The sequence below is a fragment of the Puma concolor genome, chromosome C2, assembly GCF_028749965.1.
Source record: "Puma concolor isolate L17-30 chromosome C2, mPumCon1.1.hap2, whole genome shotgun sequence".
Taxonomy (NCBI): domain Eukaryota; kingdom Metazoa; phylum Chordata; class Mammalia; order Carnivora; family Felidae; genus Puma; species Puma concolor.
This window is the reverse complement of record NC_141675.1, coordinates 1,242,868-1,256,823: the sequence shown is the minus strand read 5'-3', so window position 1 is coordinate 1,256,823 and position 13,956 is coordinate 1,242,868. Positions and strand designations below refer to the sequence as shown.

The window sequence follows — 13,956 nt, the reverse complement described above, 5'->3', positions numbered from 1 at the left end:
GACAGTGCTATACAATTAAAATACGTTTTTGCTTACATACCCCTGAAAATGTTTGGGGGCTATGTGCCCTCCCATACTATTTTATGTTGACATCTAAAATCTTCACCATGGGGGGCCCTTGGGTTGGTTAGTGTCCGACTCTTGGTTTCAGCTCAGGTCGTGATCTCATGGTTCATGAGTTCAACGCCCCCACTGGGCTCTGCACTACCAGTGTGGATCGTGCTTGGGATCTTCTCTCCCTCTTTCTCTCTCTGCCTTCCCCCCTCTACCATGCATGCGCTCTCTCTCTCTCTCTCTCTCTCTCAAAATAAATGAATAAACTTTAAAATAAAATATTTAAAAACCTTCACCATAAATTAGGTAGTTATGAAAATGTATCTTCTAGCTTACTGTAGACATTGCATATTACCATAGTGTAAATATTAAAAATAAACTATTGGCTCACTCTTTTGAAGATGTCCGGGAAATACCACAGGGATGTGATATCCCCCATCACCTATTTAAGAAGCAGATGGATACCCTCTTCGTTAATAGTAACAATTTTATGTTTTTTCTTTTTTCTCCTCTTTGAAATCATCTTTTCTTGCCTTTTCTCCCAAAGGATCTTATACTAATAATTTTTTTTCAGCCTGAAAGAGTCAATCATGGTCATACTTTAATAATATGCTAATAAATGCAAATTTAAAAGTTTAAACAAGTTCCCGTGACTATAAATCTCACTTAAAGTGTTCAAAATTTTCTTCCGGACCACTGGTCATCGCAAGTATTCCTGGCGCGTAAGTGGTAAAAATCGCATAAACGGAATGCACATATTCATAAGCAATTACTGGACATAAGTTCCTGGATGCACTTTGGAAGTGCACCTTTTGAGGAGATGGATTTGGCTTTGGCAGGCGGGAGAGTGGGTGCCTTTACAGAATGCAGTTCAGCCCCCGACACCTCCATTTGGTAAGGTTCTCTCTCAGGGGGGAGGCTTTCACGGTGGGGACAAGGCACAGGGATGACAACTGTTTGAAGAGGGGCGGTGTGGCCCAGGACAGCCCAGGAGGAACCACAGGGCAGCCGGGCCTCCTACAACCACACTTGAGGAAAGAGGTGAGCGTGAGATTGGGGATCTGAACAACGAGGCCGTTATAACGGTCTGTGCCCACATGCTTGTCACAAGTCTAAGGAACCTAGCTGTGGGGGTGGGGGAGGGACCGTGCTCTGCCCCCACCAGGTTGCTGACTTTTCTGCCCCTCACCCCTAGAGTTTCGGCCTCTCCTTTATTTTTTTTTAATTTTTATTAAACAAAAAATTTTTTTTTACTCTTTGTTTTTGAGAGAGAGACAGACAGAGTGCAAGTAGGGGAGGGCAGAGAGAGAGGGAGACACGGAATCCAAAGCAGGCTCCAGGCTCTGAGCTGTCGGCACAGGGCCTGAAGCGGGGCTTGAACTCACAAACCCCGAGATCATGACCTGAGCCGAAGTCGGACGTTCAACCGACTGAGCCACCCAGGTGCCCCCCAGCCTCTCCTTTGAATGGGAGCTGAGCAAGTCCTCTGAAGTAGAGTGGGGTGCCAAATCCAGGGGGCCTGCCCTCAGCCTTGGTCTTACCCTGACGTCATTTCAGGTCCACTGAGGACTTTACAGACAAATCCCACTGCGCCTCAACGTCGCCTCTGGGTTTCCACACTTGACGCATGCCTTCAAACTTCAGGTGCAAAACATATGTTATGTGAAAATAAATTTTACTCCAAAAATTTCACCCGGCGTTTACATTTTTTTTTTCCAAGAAGAAAACCAACAACACATAGGAATGTCTGTAAAAAGAACAAGGAAGGAGGAGGAAGAATGCGTGAAGGATGCTCTCAGGTGAGTCTGAAAATGGCATTAGGGAACTTAAGTAATTGTGCAAACCACCACCATGAGGGAGGGTTCATTCCTTATTTACTTACTTTAGTGTTTCAAGTGCAGAAAAGCCTACAGGTAACAAATGGCAAATAATCCCCCTCCCGAAGAATTCCCGTTGACCTTAAAAAAGTAATACACGTGCATGGCCAGAAAATTCAAACCGTATGTAAAAAATTCAAACCGTAGGTAAAACTGTACCTTTGATCCTTCCTCAAAGGTAACCACTGTTCAGCGTTTCCCAGGCGCCCTTCTCCCCAAAAACATATCTGCATTTGTCCATTTTTCTTCCCTTCCTTCTCTTCTTCAAAAGTGAACTCAAATTTGTTCTCGACCCTGCTTTCTCCACTTAATAAAACAGCAAAGACGCACTCATACACGCACACGTGTGCACAGCCTCCAGCACAAAGAGATCTTTTTAAAAAGCAGGCTCACAGAACTTTTTCATATGGAACCATTATCAGACAACCATTATTTTCATCTGTCTCCTACTGAGTTTAGCTGTCTCAGGGTTCTTGCTTGGTCCACTTTGCGGTTAGAACTGTTACCCTAGCAAGAGTCATTCTGCTTGGAGGGTAATCTAAATTTTGATTCAACTGCATTCTAGAAAGGTTAAGCCAATTCACACTTCTGTCAAGTACATAAAAGTGTCCCTTTCCCCATACCAGACGAGAACAGATCATCACCCAACATTTGGCAACAGAACGTGTAAAATGCGGTATTTCACTGCTGTGTGACCTTATGTTTCTTTAACTGTGAGTGAGGCTGAATACCTCTTCTTATGTTAACTTTGATTACTGGACTGTCCTTTTAAATGGGTTTATCAAAATTCTTTAAAAAAATTTTTTTAACGTTTATTCATCTTTGAGAGACAGAGTGAGACAGAGCACGAGCGGGGAAGGGGCAGAGAGAGAGGGAGACACAGAATCCGAAGCAGGATCTGAGCCATCAGCACAGAGCCCGACGCGGGGCTCGAACTCACGAACCGCGAGATCAGCGACTGAGCCACCCAGGCGCCCCTCAAAATTCTTTTTAAATTAAAGATATTAACCGTTTTTCATGCAAGTATCTCCCCAGTTTGTCCAATTTATCTGTTGAGTTTTGTCTCTTTCTCTTTTGTCACAGAGAAGTTTTAAATTGTCATACTTTTTGTATCTGTTAACCATCTAAATTTTGCAGGGTGGTGGTGGTAAGAGGTGTGTAGGGAATGAGGTGAAACAAACTGTAATAACTTCCCCCAAACAATTGTTTGTCATCAGACCATGTAACAACAGTTCCTTTTCCCCACTGCCGCAGAATGTTAATCTTACCATACGCTGAAGTCCCAGTTTTATTTGGGTCCATTTACAGACTCTGTATTCTGCCGATCTGTTTCTTCCCTAATTCAAAATGGACTCAATTGCTATAACTATTGTATTATTCAGAATACATTTTAATATCTGGCAGGGCTAGAGGCCTCATTTTTCTTCTTTTACTCAGAAATCTCCTTGCTATTCTCAAATGTCTGTTTCTATATACTTCAATTGGCATCAAGTTTTCACAAGATTGAATCTTTTGGTCCCAGCAGACTTTTAAAAATACTCTTGATATAGATTATCCATATTGTTTTGATCAATTACTACCTAAAGGTTTTATAGTTTGGCTTCTTCAGTAAATGAGACTTTTTCTTCAATAATATCTTCAAATGGCTGTTCTTTCTTGTGAAAGGAAACAAATAATTTTAGATGACTCTTGTAACCTTACCAAGTTTTCCTATTTGTTTCCAATTACTTACCCGTGGTTTTTGGATACATAACCCTATAACCTTCAAGTAATGATACGCTCGCGTCTTCCAGGTTACTTGACCTCCTATTTCTTCCTCTTGCGTAGCTGCATTGGCCAGCACCCCCAGATCGACGAGAAGTGTCAGAGGGGGTAACAGGCTTCGTGACACTGCTGTGAGTGCTTCTGGTCCCTCACCGCTGAGCACGACGCCCGGTGTCTACGACTCAAGCACACTGGCTAGGTGAACCTGTCCCCACCCAGGAGACCTCGGGAATCCAGGCTCCTCCCCGGCTGCGTCCAGCTGGTGGACGCACGCTCCTCCCTCGTCTGTACTCTTACCGCACGTCTTATTCTGGGGACACCCTGCCTCACTGGGGGCACGCTCTGCTCCAGTGTGGGGACTCCCGCCTCGTGCACCATCCTGGAGCCCCTTGCTTCTATCAGAGGGTCGGCTTGGATGGGTCCCCCTTTCAATTTTTCTCCTCCCAGCTCCCCAGACATTAAAAAAAAAAAAAAAAAATTCCTGTTTAAGGTGGTTCGGTAGCCTAACGGACTGTGTGGGTCAGAACCCGGGTCCTGGACCTAGAGTCTGTCTTCTCAGATGACACCGCCTTATTGATTTGCTCATTGGTTTAGCGGCTACGTATCGCTGGAGAGAACTGGCTCAGGCACGTAAGACTCTGTCTTCCTGCTCACACTCTGCTGCCATCGAGAGTCGGAGTGAAGACCTCCAAGCATCGTCTTTGAGGAGAATACGGAGATCACTGGCAGAAGCTGCTACTTCCAGGGCGTTTTCTGATGCTTTCGCCCACACGTTGTCATTCCCCCCTCACTCTCTGCAATATTATGCAAGATTCTATTTACTCGGTTCCCCTCGTTTAATGCTTCTGCAGAAGGCCGACTTAGAAACGGTGGGGGCTGCTTCAGGGCAAGTCTTGGAAATCCCGGCCTTGTTCTTCTGCTGAATGCTAGCTCTATCCTTTAACATCACTTGGATATTTTTGTCTTGCCTAGTTTAGTTCCCTGAAGCTATTTGTTGTTCATATGATTAGGATTTTGGTTTTGTTACACCGTCCTAAACTGTAGTCCTCTGTATTTATTTGAGCCAGTAACTTCAAGGGTTGAAGGAAATGCTGAGAGCGAGTCCTCTAAATTATGGCCCCTGGCATTTGCTAAAGAAATACATAGACTTTCAGGACGGTTGCCTTTACCTGCTGCTTGAGTGCCTCCAAAGACTCAAATTCCAATCGGGCCAGTTTCATCTGGATATGCCGTGGTTTATCAGGTATGGCAAACGCAAGTACAAACTTTAAAGCCAGGAGTGCATGCTGAAAACAAGAAAGGGTACATGTTGATATGGCACATTAGACCACATGTGCAATGAAACAAAACAGTAACTAAGCAATCTGTGATTCTCCTCGTTAACCTTGGGTAATTTCTAATTACTGGCCCGCGATGTATCCGAGATCAACCAGGCCCAAGAGTTATACTTAACCCACTCCCTTGTGGCCCACTCATTAACCAGTGTCTTCCTTTGCTTTATTCTTTTAAAATTAGTTATTCCCTTAAATTGATACCATATGATACTTTCAGTGCTTTAAAGGAAAGTGAAATTCATTCTGAAAAGTCTTTCACAAAAATTTTTCTACCTGTGTCTAATTTCCGAATGTACCTTGGCATACGGCATCGGCAGACTCATTCTATTCTTTGCCCGATGGCGTCCTCCCTGTGCTATGCTTCTGGCTGAGTTATGTGAAATGCACAGGCATCTTAAACACCTTGAATCCTCTGCATCGCCAAAGGTGCCCGGTGCAGTTTCCGTCATGAAATGATAATAAATACTGATAACTGATTGACTGTAATGTAGTGCCTTATGCTGCTGACTCCTTATACTGTAGGGCAGGTATACAGAATGTCTCCGTTATAACATGGGAAGCTTAGAACCCTTCTACACCAGTATCATAAAAAGGTTCTCTATACTAATACAAGGTTTGTAATTATGCTTCTTTCTCTGCAGAAAAGAATAAGCCAACAGGATTGCTTCCTTTGGTAAGCCTGCTCTTCAAATGGACAGCCTCGACCTACTGATACGTCTCCAACTCCAGTATCACCTTGTGATCCAGCATCAACACCCACAGGAGTCTCGACGATCAAAAGAATAAAGTTGCCTCTTTGATGACAGCATGAATTACTAAATATTAAAAGCTGTGAAATGAGTTTTAAAGGTAAGAAATAATTAAAAGGCATTTCGGAAATCAGTGAAGGAAGTGGAACAGGCTCTAAGAAGTGTTGCATTGAATTATTGACCGAAAAAGACGACGGCTGAAAGACATTAGATGAATTCTTTTCAAAAGGAGGGTGAAAGACGAACACCATGTGGCTGTCTCCTGGGAGCAGCACAAACTAATGAAGGAAATCGGCCTCATGCCATAACAAGCAGTGACTCAGTCCTGACAATGGGCGCGGCCTCAGCACAGGCCAGGCGCTCCCGGTACAAACAAGAGACCCGGGGTGGGCCGGGCCGGGCCGGGCCAGGCAGCCTTCACCGCAGCGTGACTGCCGTGACCAGAGAAGACACTTGGAAGGTACTGATTAAGTATCTACAGGGTGAAAACAGGTAGATAACGGCACGGATCAGATGCCATCATCTGTCGTAATTCCGAACTAATTGGGTTAAATTAACAGGAGCCTGGATAAAATCGACAAAGAATAAATAAAGAATTCAAAAAGGTATATACTGTGTCATTATTTCATTCCACTGGAGTCCTGACATATAATTTTATATAGACTTAACCTCTTTAGTAGAAACACTAGACAAGAAGTAAACAAGTGAGCAGATGACAAGAAACCTTCCACGTTTTCCAGACATGGCGGTCCTCAACTGCCAGAGCCCCACCACGAGCCAGCCACTGGCCTCTTTCCAACCCCCTAACAAGTCTGTACCCACTTTCTCTTCTGTGGAGTCTCAGAGGGAAGTGGTGAGAAAAGGACCCTGCCAAGGTCTCCCCTCGGATGCAAGGTCCCTGGAAGATGTGTCAGCTCAAGCGGGACTGGTTACCAGGCCACCGAGCAAGGCTGCCACAGACCTCGGTGCTCACAGCGGCCGTATGAACTGTCCATAACCCTCATGAGTTACAATTATTGGTATTTATTAGACAACAGTAGTTAAAATAGGAAGTCATTTTAACACGGTTAAAACATTTACGTAGCAATAAGCTTTTATGAGCTCTGTAGCTCCTTTTCCTAAAATTACTTTATGATAAATGTTTCTAAAGGCTCTTATGCAGAGAACTCAGTTTCTTCTGAACTATATTTGCAAAACAGGTTCCTCGTAGACCTGCTTGTTCGAAGCTTTTGCCTTCCCGCGGAACACCGCCAGGGTCACGCTCCTTGGAGAGCTGCACGCAAACCGCGCAGCTGAACCCCCGTTAGCCGGGTACCAGCACCTTGAAAGCCAGAAGGGAAGGCACTGTGCCCATCCTCTCACGTTTCTTAGTGACCAGGGTGGTCGACGCGGGTCTAGGAGACGATGCCCTGGTGCACAGGCTGGAGGGGAAGACGAGGCATCCTGGGCCATCTTGATGTCACGTGTAGGGGCTACACACACCGGCAGTTGCCCCAGTTTCTAGCAGTTCGGAGAGGGCTTCCCGAAGGAAGTAGGTTGGAGCAGAGACACACAGGAGGAGGGGCTGGCTGGGAAAGGGGGAGGAGCTAACCCAGAGAGGGAACAAGGGCACTCAGGGACGGTGGGGCTGGGGGACAGGGGAAAACCGAGGCACCGGGAGCTGAGTGAGGAGTGAGGAGGCATCGAGGCACCAACCACTCACGGCACGGAGAGCGGACAAGTGCAGAGGCCACAGAGAGGCAGGCAGGTCGGCAGGGTGAGCTGGTGTGTGTGACAGCAACGGGCTGGGGCCTCCAGGAACGAGCGGAGGGCTCACCAGCGGAGGACCGGACAGGCTTCCGCGGCCTTACGATGCGCGCAGGATGAGGGGCAGGCCGGAGGGAGCTACGGGGAGCAGAGGTCCACGTGGGCTTTTAGGTGTCCACAGGACATCTGAGCAGAGAGGCTCAGCAGGCAGTGGGGTGGAGGGGTCTCACGTTCCCGACAGGGCTGGAGGCAAACAGTGGGAGTGGCTGGGGTACGTGCATAAACGGCACAGAGTCACGGGAACGGGGGGGGGGGGGGGTGGGGATCTGCAGGGACACACGGCGAGGGAGAAGAGATGAGACGAGGCAAGAAGACGGCACAGGGTGGACCTGAAGGAACGAGACGTGTGTGATGAGCAAAAGAGTGAGGCCTGGCAACTGGCTTCAGAAGCAGCAGGTGGTGGCAGGCTGAAACCCAGCAGGTTCTGGAGTTACAGAAGCGAAGGGGAGAGAAGGAAGCCAGTCAAGGTGGGCACAGGAAGGTCAGCCACATGGAGGCGGGGGGGGGGGGGGGGGGGACCTGTGGCTTTAACACCAGGCGGCCTTTGGCGACTCTGGTGGGAGTGGTTTCAGCTGAGTGGGGGCCACAGAAGCAAGACCAAGGTGGACTGAGAAGGGCCTGGAAAGCAAGGCTGGAGAGAGGAGGGCCATCCACAGAGTTCAGTTCAGGAAGTCTGGAAGGAGGGAGAGTAAGACAGAAGGTGGTAGCCGGACGGAGGGAGACCTGGGCTAGCCCGGCGTTTGGGTTTCAAACGTGCAAGTTTAAACGGTTTTAAAAGTGTTAAAGGGTCAAACCTAAGTTCAGTGGTTTTAAACGTGGAAGTGCAAAATGCTTTGGCAGAAGGAACCGAGAGAATGGTAAGAAGACCCTTGGAAGAAAAGTCTCAGCACAGACCAGGCTGCCGTGCGAGGCAGGGGCTTAGCCACACACGGGAGGGTCTGACGCTGTCGGGCTGAGGAGGGAGAGTGGCCTCGGGGGAAAAAAGGCATTGGGGGCACTCATTTTAGAGAAGAGAAGTATTCTAAAAGAAACTTACTGTTCAGAATATGCAGCTCATACTTAAAATGAGGAAGGACAGGTGAGAATCCCACACAGTGTTCTCCTTTTTCTTTTACAGACCTAACCTTAAAGCGTCACTAAGTGTCTTTTCCTTAAGAAAGATCGTCCAAGACAGAAAAAAAAAAGTGTCTTAAAGAGCAAGACAAAAACGCCAATTTTATTAATTAGATCAGAAGAAAATCTATCAACGTCTTGACAATGACAATGGTTTTCTTTGGATGGTTGGCGATGTGGGCAATCTCTTTATCTTTAGTCTCTAACAAACATGCATTATTTTGTTTTCCTTTCCCACATTTTATTTTTTGAGTTTGTACTTTAATTCCACTTCACACAGTGTTCATATTAGTTTCAGTGTACAATTTAGTGATTCAACGCGTCCATACGTCACCTGGTGCTCATCACAAGTGCCCTCCTTAACCCCGCATCACCTATTTCCCCCGCCCCCCACTCCCCTCCCCTCTGGTAACCGTCAGCCTGTTCCCTAGAGTTAAAAGTCTGTTTCTTGGTTTGCCTCTCTCTCTCCACCCCCATGCTTGTTTTGTTTCTTAAATTTCACATATGAGTGAAGTCATGTGTGATTTGTCTTTCTCTGAATGACTTATTTCACTTGGCATAATACTCTCTGGCTCCATCCATATCATTGCAAATGGCAAGATTTCATTCTTTTTTATTTTTTTAATTTTTTTATTTTTAAAAAATTTTTTTTCAACGTTTTTATTTATTTTTGGGACAGAGAGAGACAGAGCATGAACAGGGGAGGGGCAGAGACAGAGGGAGACACAGAATCGGAAACAGGCTCCAGGCTCTGAGCCATCAGCCCAGAGCCTGACGCGGGGCTCGAACTCATGGACCGCGAGATCGTGACCTGGCTGAAGTCGGACGCTTAACCGACTGCGCCACCCAGGCGCCCCAGGATTTCATTCTTTTTTATGCCTGAATAATATTCCATTGTATATGTAGACCACCTCTTCTTTATGCATTCATCTACTGATGGATACTTGGGGCGCTTCCATATCTTGGCTATTGTTGATAATGCTGCTATAAACATCGGGGTGCATGTCATGTATCACTCGTATAAGGGAAAAAACAGTTCTGTGAAAAGAACTCGAGGATCCCTCATGCTGGGGAAGGTCACTGAGAAGACATGACCACTACTGGACCCCCAAGCTAGACCTAGGTGGCGAGGTTGCTCCCTCCCTTCCTTGTCCTTGGAATGTGGGAATGAGGTTTGCCTTTCCCGCTCCCAGAGGTTGCTCCAGGGACATCGCCTTGAGACGGTGATGGGGTGTTGAGAACACCTTGCACAGATTAGTTGACTAAACCCAGTTAAGGTCTCTGTTTATAAAAGTTTATGAAAACTTGTAAGATGTGGCGGGCAGATGCGGGGATCCATTCATCTTGCTGCCACCCAAGACAAGCCTTGTATGTAAGTTCCCTTTGCTTATTAAACCTGCCACCTTCCAACCAGGAGTGGCCTGCCTCTCTCCTCTGTCTCTCCCTGCCGTTTGCAGTCAGGGGCCAGTTTCAGATTACACCCGGAAAGCTCCCGAGAGGGTTGCGCAGCAACACTCACTTGAACAAATTACATATGCTCTGCCAGGCTCCTAACCCCACCTCGTTATAACTGCCCATATGCCCAGTAAACAGGCCAAAAGCAGACAACTTGCAGCCCAGCGAGTCTGGCTTTTCATCTGGAGTCTAAGAATAAAAGAAGTTGTGAAAGCGGTCACTTTGCATTCATTCATTCTGCAAATATGTAGTGAGCACTGACACACAGCCAGACTGCTTAGACGGTGGCCTTCCTCTACCTCTTCCTTCCCTCCCCAAATCTCTGTCACACTGACCAAGCCCGCACCCCGCCCTGCTTTGCGACACTCCCAGAAGTCCCACCAATCATGGGTTTGTTCGGCTTAACATCCCCCTGGGAGAGTAAAGAGCACCGCCATTCACAGCTTAACTATCAATTAATTTAATCAGCCGGTGCTCGATGGTCGCGAGCGCTCTCCGGCCTCCACCCACCCCCGATACTCCTCTGAGTGCGTGGAATTCGGGGGAAACACCACAGCAGCTTCTGCAGTGGGGTACTGGCTTTGAGGAAGAGGAGTGAACACAAGCAGAAAGGAACCAACACTGTCTCAATGGTCAGGGAAGGATAAACTAGACGGCTAGCCTCCACTGCTTTCTACTTACTGATTTCTTGTGTCCAGGATCCAGAGTTCAAGTTGATGGATTAAGTAAGCACTTGTGGGCTAGCCTGGAAACCTAAATAACAGTTATAGCACTATGTTTCAAAAAATCAATTTTTAAAATGTTGTTTATATTTCCTCTACAGCAAATATGTCTCAAGGCTGGGAACTGCTTTATGCTAACGGAACTGAGGGGAAAAAAAAAGTACAAAAAACATTTTAGCTATTTCTACTTGTTTTCATAAATGAAAGCAAACCTAAGATAAAATGCAAATCTATTCAGATTTGAAGAAAAATGTATTAAAAAATGAATACTTGGGTTGGCTTTTCATAGCCTGTCTATGAAAAGAGAAGACATTTTCTGGGCCGTAATTGTGATTCTTTCTTCATCAACATTTTTCTTTTAACGGAAAACTCACAAAATCTTATCCTAAACAAAGTAAAGAAGAAAAGAAACAGTAGGGGGCGGGGTGGGAAGATGGGCAGAATTTTAAAAGTAATAAATACAAAGAAGTTGGCTCCCCATTACAGTATGCTTCAAGTAATGATTACAGGGTGTCTTAGTTGGGAAAGGAGAAAAGGACAGGACCAGAGAAAAAGAGCGTGCAGAGCTAAGTGCTTCCCAGAAGTACAGTAGCGCCTACCCTACCATCAGTGCCACTCACCTCTAGTCACCACAGGGGCGTCAAACACTCGGGAGTCTTGTAGCAGGTGCACAGAGTGAGCAGAACCATTTTATTTGACAAAAACTAGAAACTATGATACGATCGATAGCAGCAGCTGTGTTTGTAGCCACCAACCCTATCTCTTATGAAACACAAAATGCAAATCAGAGATGAGTTCTTGGAATTCTGAAAAGCCAATTTGATCTCTACAGTGGAATGTCTGCCATGCTACCTCTTTCCATGCGGGGCCCAGCCACCAAGGAATAAAAGAAACTCCAAAAAAGCATCCTCTGCTGATTACCACATTACGTGCCAGATGCCAATTAGTAAGAAATGATTAGTGGATCGGATCCAAGATCCAAAACAATTTATGGAATTAGGCTCTTGAGAAAAAAAACCTCAGGAAAACAGAAACACAACATACCAAAATCTATGGGTGCCAGCAAAAACAGTTCTAAGAGGGAAGTTCATAGCAATACAGGCCTGCCTCAAGAAACAAGAGAAATTCAACTTAACAATTTAACTTTAAACCCTAAAGGAACTAGAAAAAGAAGAATAAATAAAACTCAAAGTTGGCTGAAGAAAGGAAATAATAAAGATCAGAGTGCAAATAAATGAAATAGAGACTAAAAATAGAAAAGATCAATGAAGCTAAGAGCAGGTTCTTTAAGAAGATAAAGAATATTAACACCTCTTTAGCTAGACCCACCGAGAAAAAAAATAAAGTGCTCAAATAAATAAAATCAGAAATGGAACAGAAGTTACAACTTCTGTATTTCTGCAGAAATACAAAGGATCATAACAGACTACTAGGAACAATGATAGGCCAACAAATTAGACAACCTAGAAGAAATTGATAAATCCCTAGAAACATAAAATCTTCCAGACTGAATCATGAGGAAATAAAAAATCTGAATAGACCCAGTTACTAATAAGGAGACTGAATCAGTAATCAAATGACTCCCACAAACAAAAGTTCAGGATCAGATGGCTTTACTGGTGAAATTTACCAAACATGCAAATGCGATTTAATACCCAGCCCTCTCAAACTCTCCCAAAACACTGAAGAAGAGGAAAAGCTTTCCTCATTCTATGAGGCTGGCATTACTCTGCTACTAAAACCAGATAATGACATCACAAAAAAAGACAATTACAGGCTGATATCCCTGAGAAATACAGATGCATCCCCCCCACCCCCTGCTCCACTCAACAAAAATATTAGCAAACGGAACTTAAGATACATTAAAAGGATCATATACCATGATCAAGTGGGATTTCTTCCAGGGATGAAAGGATGATTCAACAACTGCAAATCAATCAGCACTACAGTAACAAGATGAACGATAAAATTGTATGATCATCTCAATAGATGCATTTGACAAAATTCAACCTCCATTTATGATAAAAACTCTCAACAAAGTGGGTACAGAGGATATGTACCTCAACATAACAAAGGTCAAATATGACAAACCCGCAGCTGACATCATACTCAAAGCTTTTCCCCTAAGATCAGGAACAAAGACAAGAATGCCCACTTTTTCCACTTTTATTCAACACAGTACTGGAAGTCCTAGCCACAGCAATTAGTCATGAAAAAAAAAAAAGGCATACAAATTGGAAAATAAATAAAACTGTCACTACTTGCAGATGATATGATGATATAGAAAACCCTAAAGAGGCCACCCAAAACGAAACAAAAACCCCACAAAACTGTTAGAATAAATGCATTCAGTAAAGTTGCAGATAAAAAATTAGTATACAAATTCTGTTGCATTTCTGTACTCTAGTAACAAGCTATCAGAAAGAGGAGTCAAGAAAACAACCCCATTTGCAATTGCATCAAAAAGAATAAAATACCTAGGCATAAATTTGGCCAATGAGATAAAAGACCTGTACTAAGAAAACTAGAAGATATCAATAAAATAAATTGAAGAAGACACAAATTAATGGAAAGATATTCTGTGCTCATGGACTGGAAGAATTAGTATTATTAAAATGTCCATACTACCAGGGTTCCTGGGTGGTTCAGTTGGTTAAGCATCTGATTCTTGATTTCGGCTCAGGTCATGATCTCATGGTTTGTGAGTTCAAGCCCTGTGTCAGGCTCTGTGCTGCCTGGGATTCTCTCTCTCTGTCACCGTCTCTGCCCCCGCTTCTCTCTCTCTCTCTCTCTCTCTCTCTCTCTCTCTCTCTTTCTCTCTCTCTCACATACACACACACACACAATAAATGAATAAACATTTTTAAAAAGTCAATACTGCCCAAAGGAATCTACAGACTCAATGCAATCCCTATCAAAATTCCAATGACATTTCCTTCACAGAACTACAACAAATAATTCTAAAATTTGTATGGAGCCACAAAAGACCTCAAATAGCCAAAACAATTCTGAGAAAGAACAAAACTGGAGGCCTCACACTTCCTGACTTCAAACTACAGTACAAAGCTATAGTAATCAAACA

At 44.7% G+C, this 13,956-nt stretch overlaps 1 protein-coding gene across 3 annotated transcripts in view; it reads right to left on the bottom strand.

Annotated features, from left to right (window-relative positions):
• The window catches only part of ANO10 (anoctamin 10), a 289,033-nt gene that overhangs the window by 62,502 nt on the left and 212,575 nt on the right, over window positions 1–13,956 (bottom strand). For all 3 annotated transcript variants that reach the window (XR_015255910.1, XM_086720284.1, XM_086720285.1), the window contains exon 12: window positions 4,865–4,981. Coding sequence is in view for 2 of the 3 variants with exons in the window: in XM_086720284.1 (XP_086576410.1) it covers window positions 4,865–4,981 (117 nt within the window). In the remaining variant the exon portion in view is untranslated. The remainder of the gene's footprint in view (window positions 1–4,864; window positions 4,982–13,956) is intronic.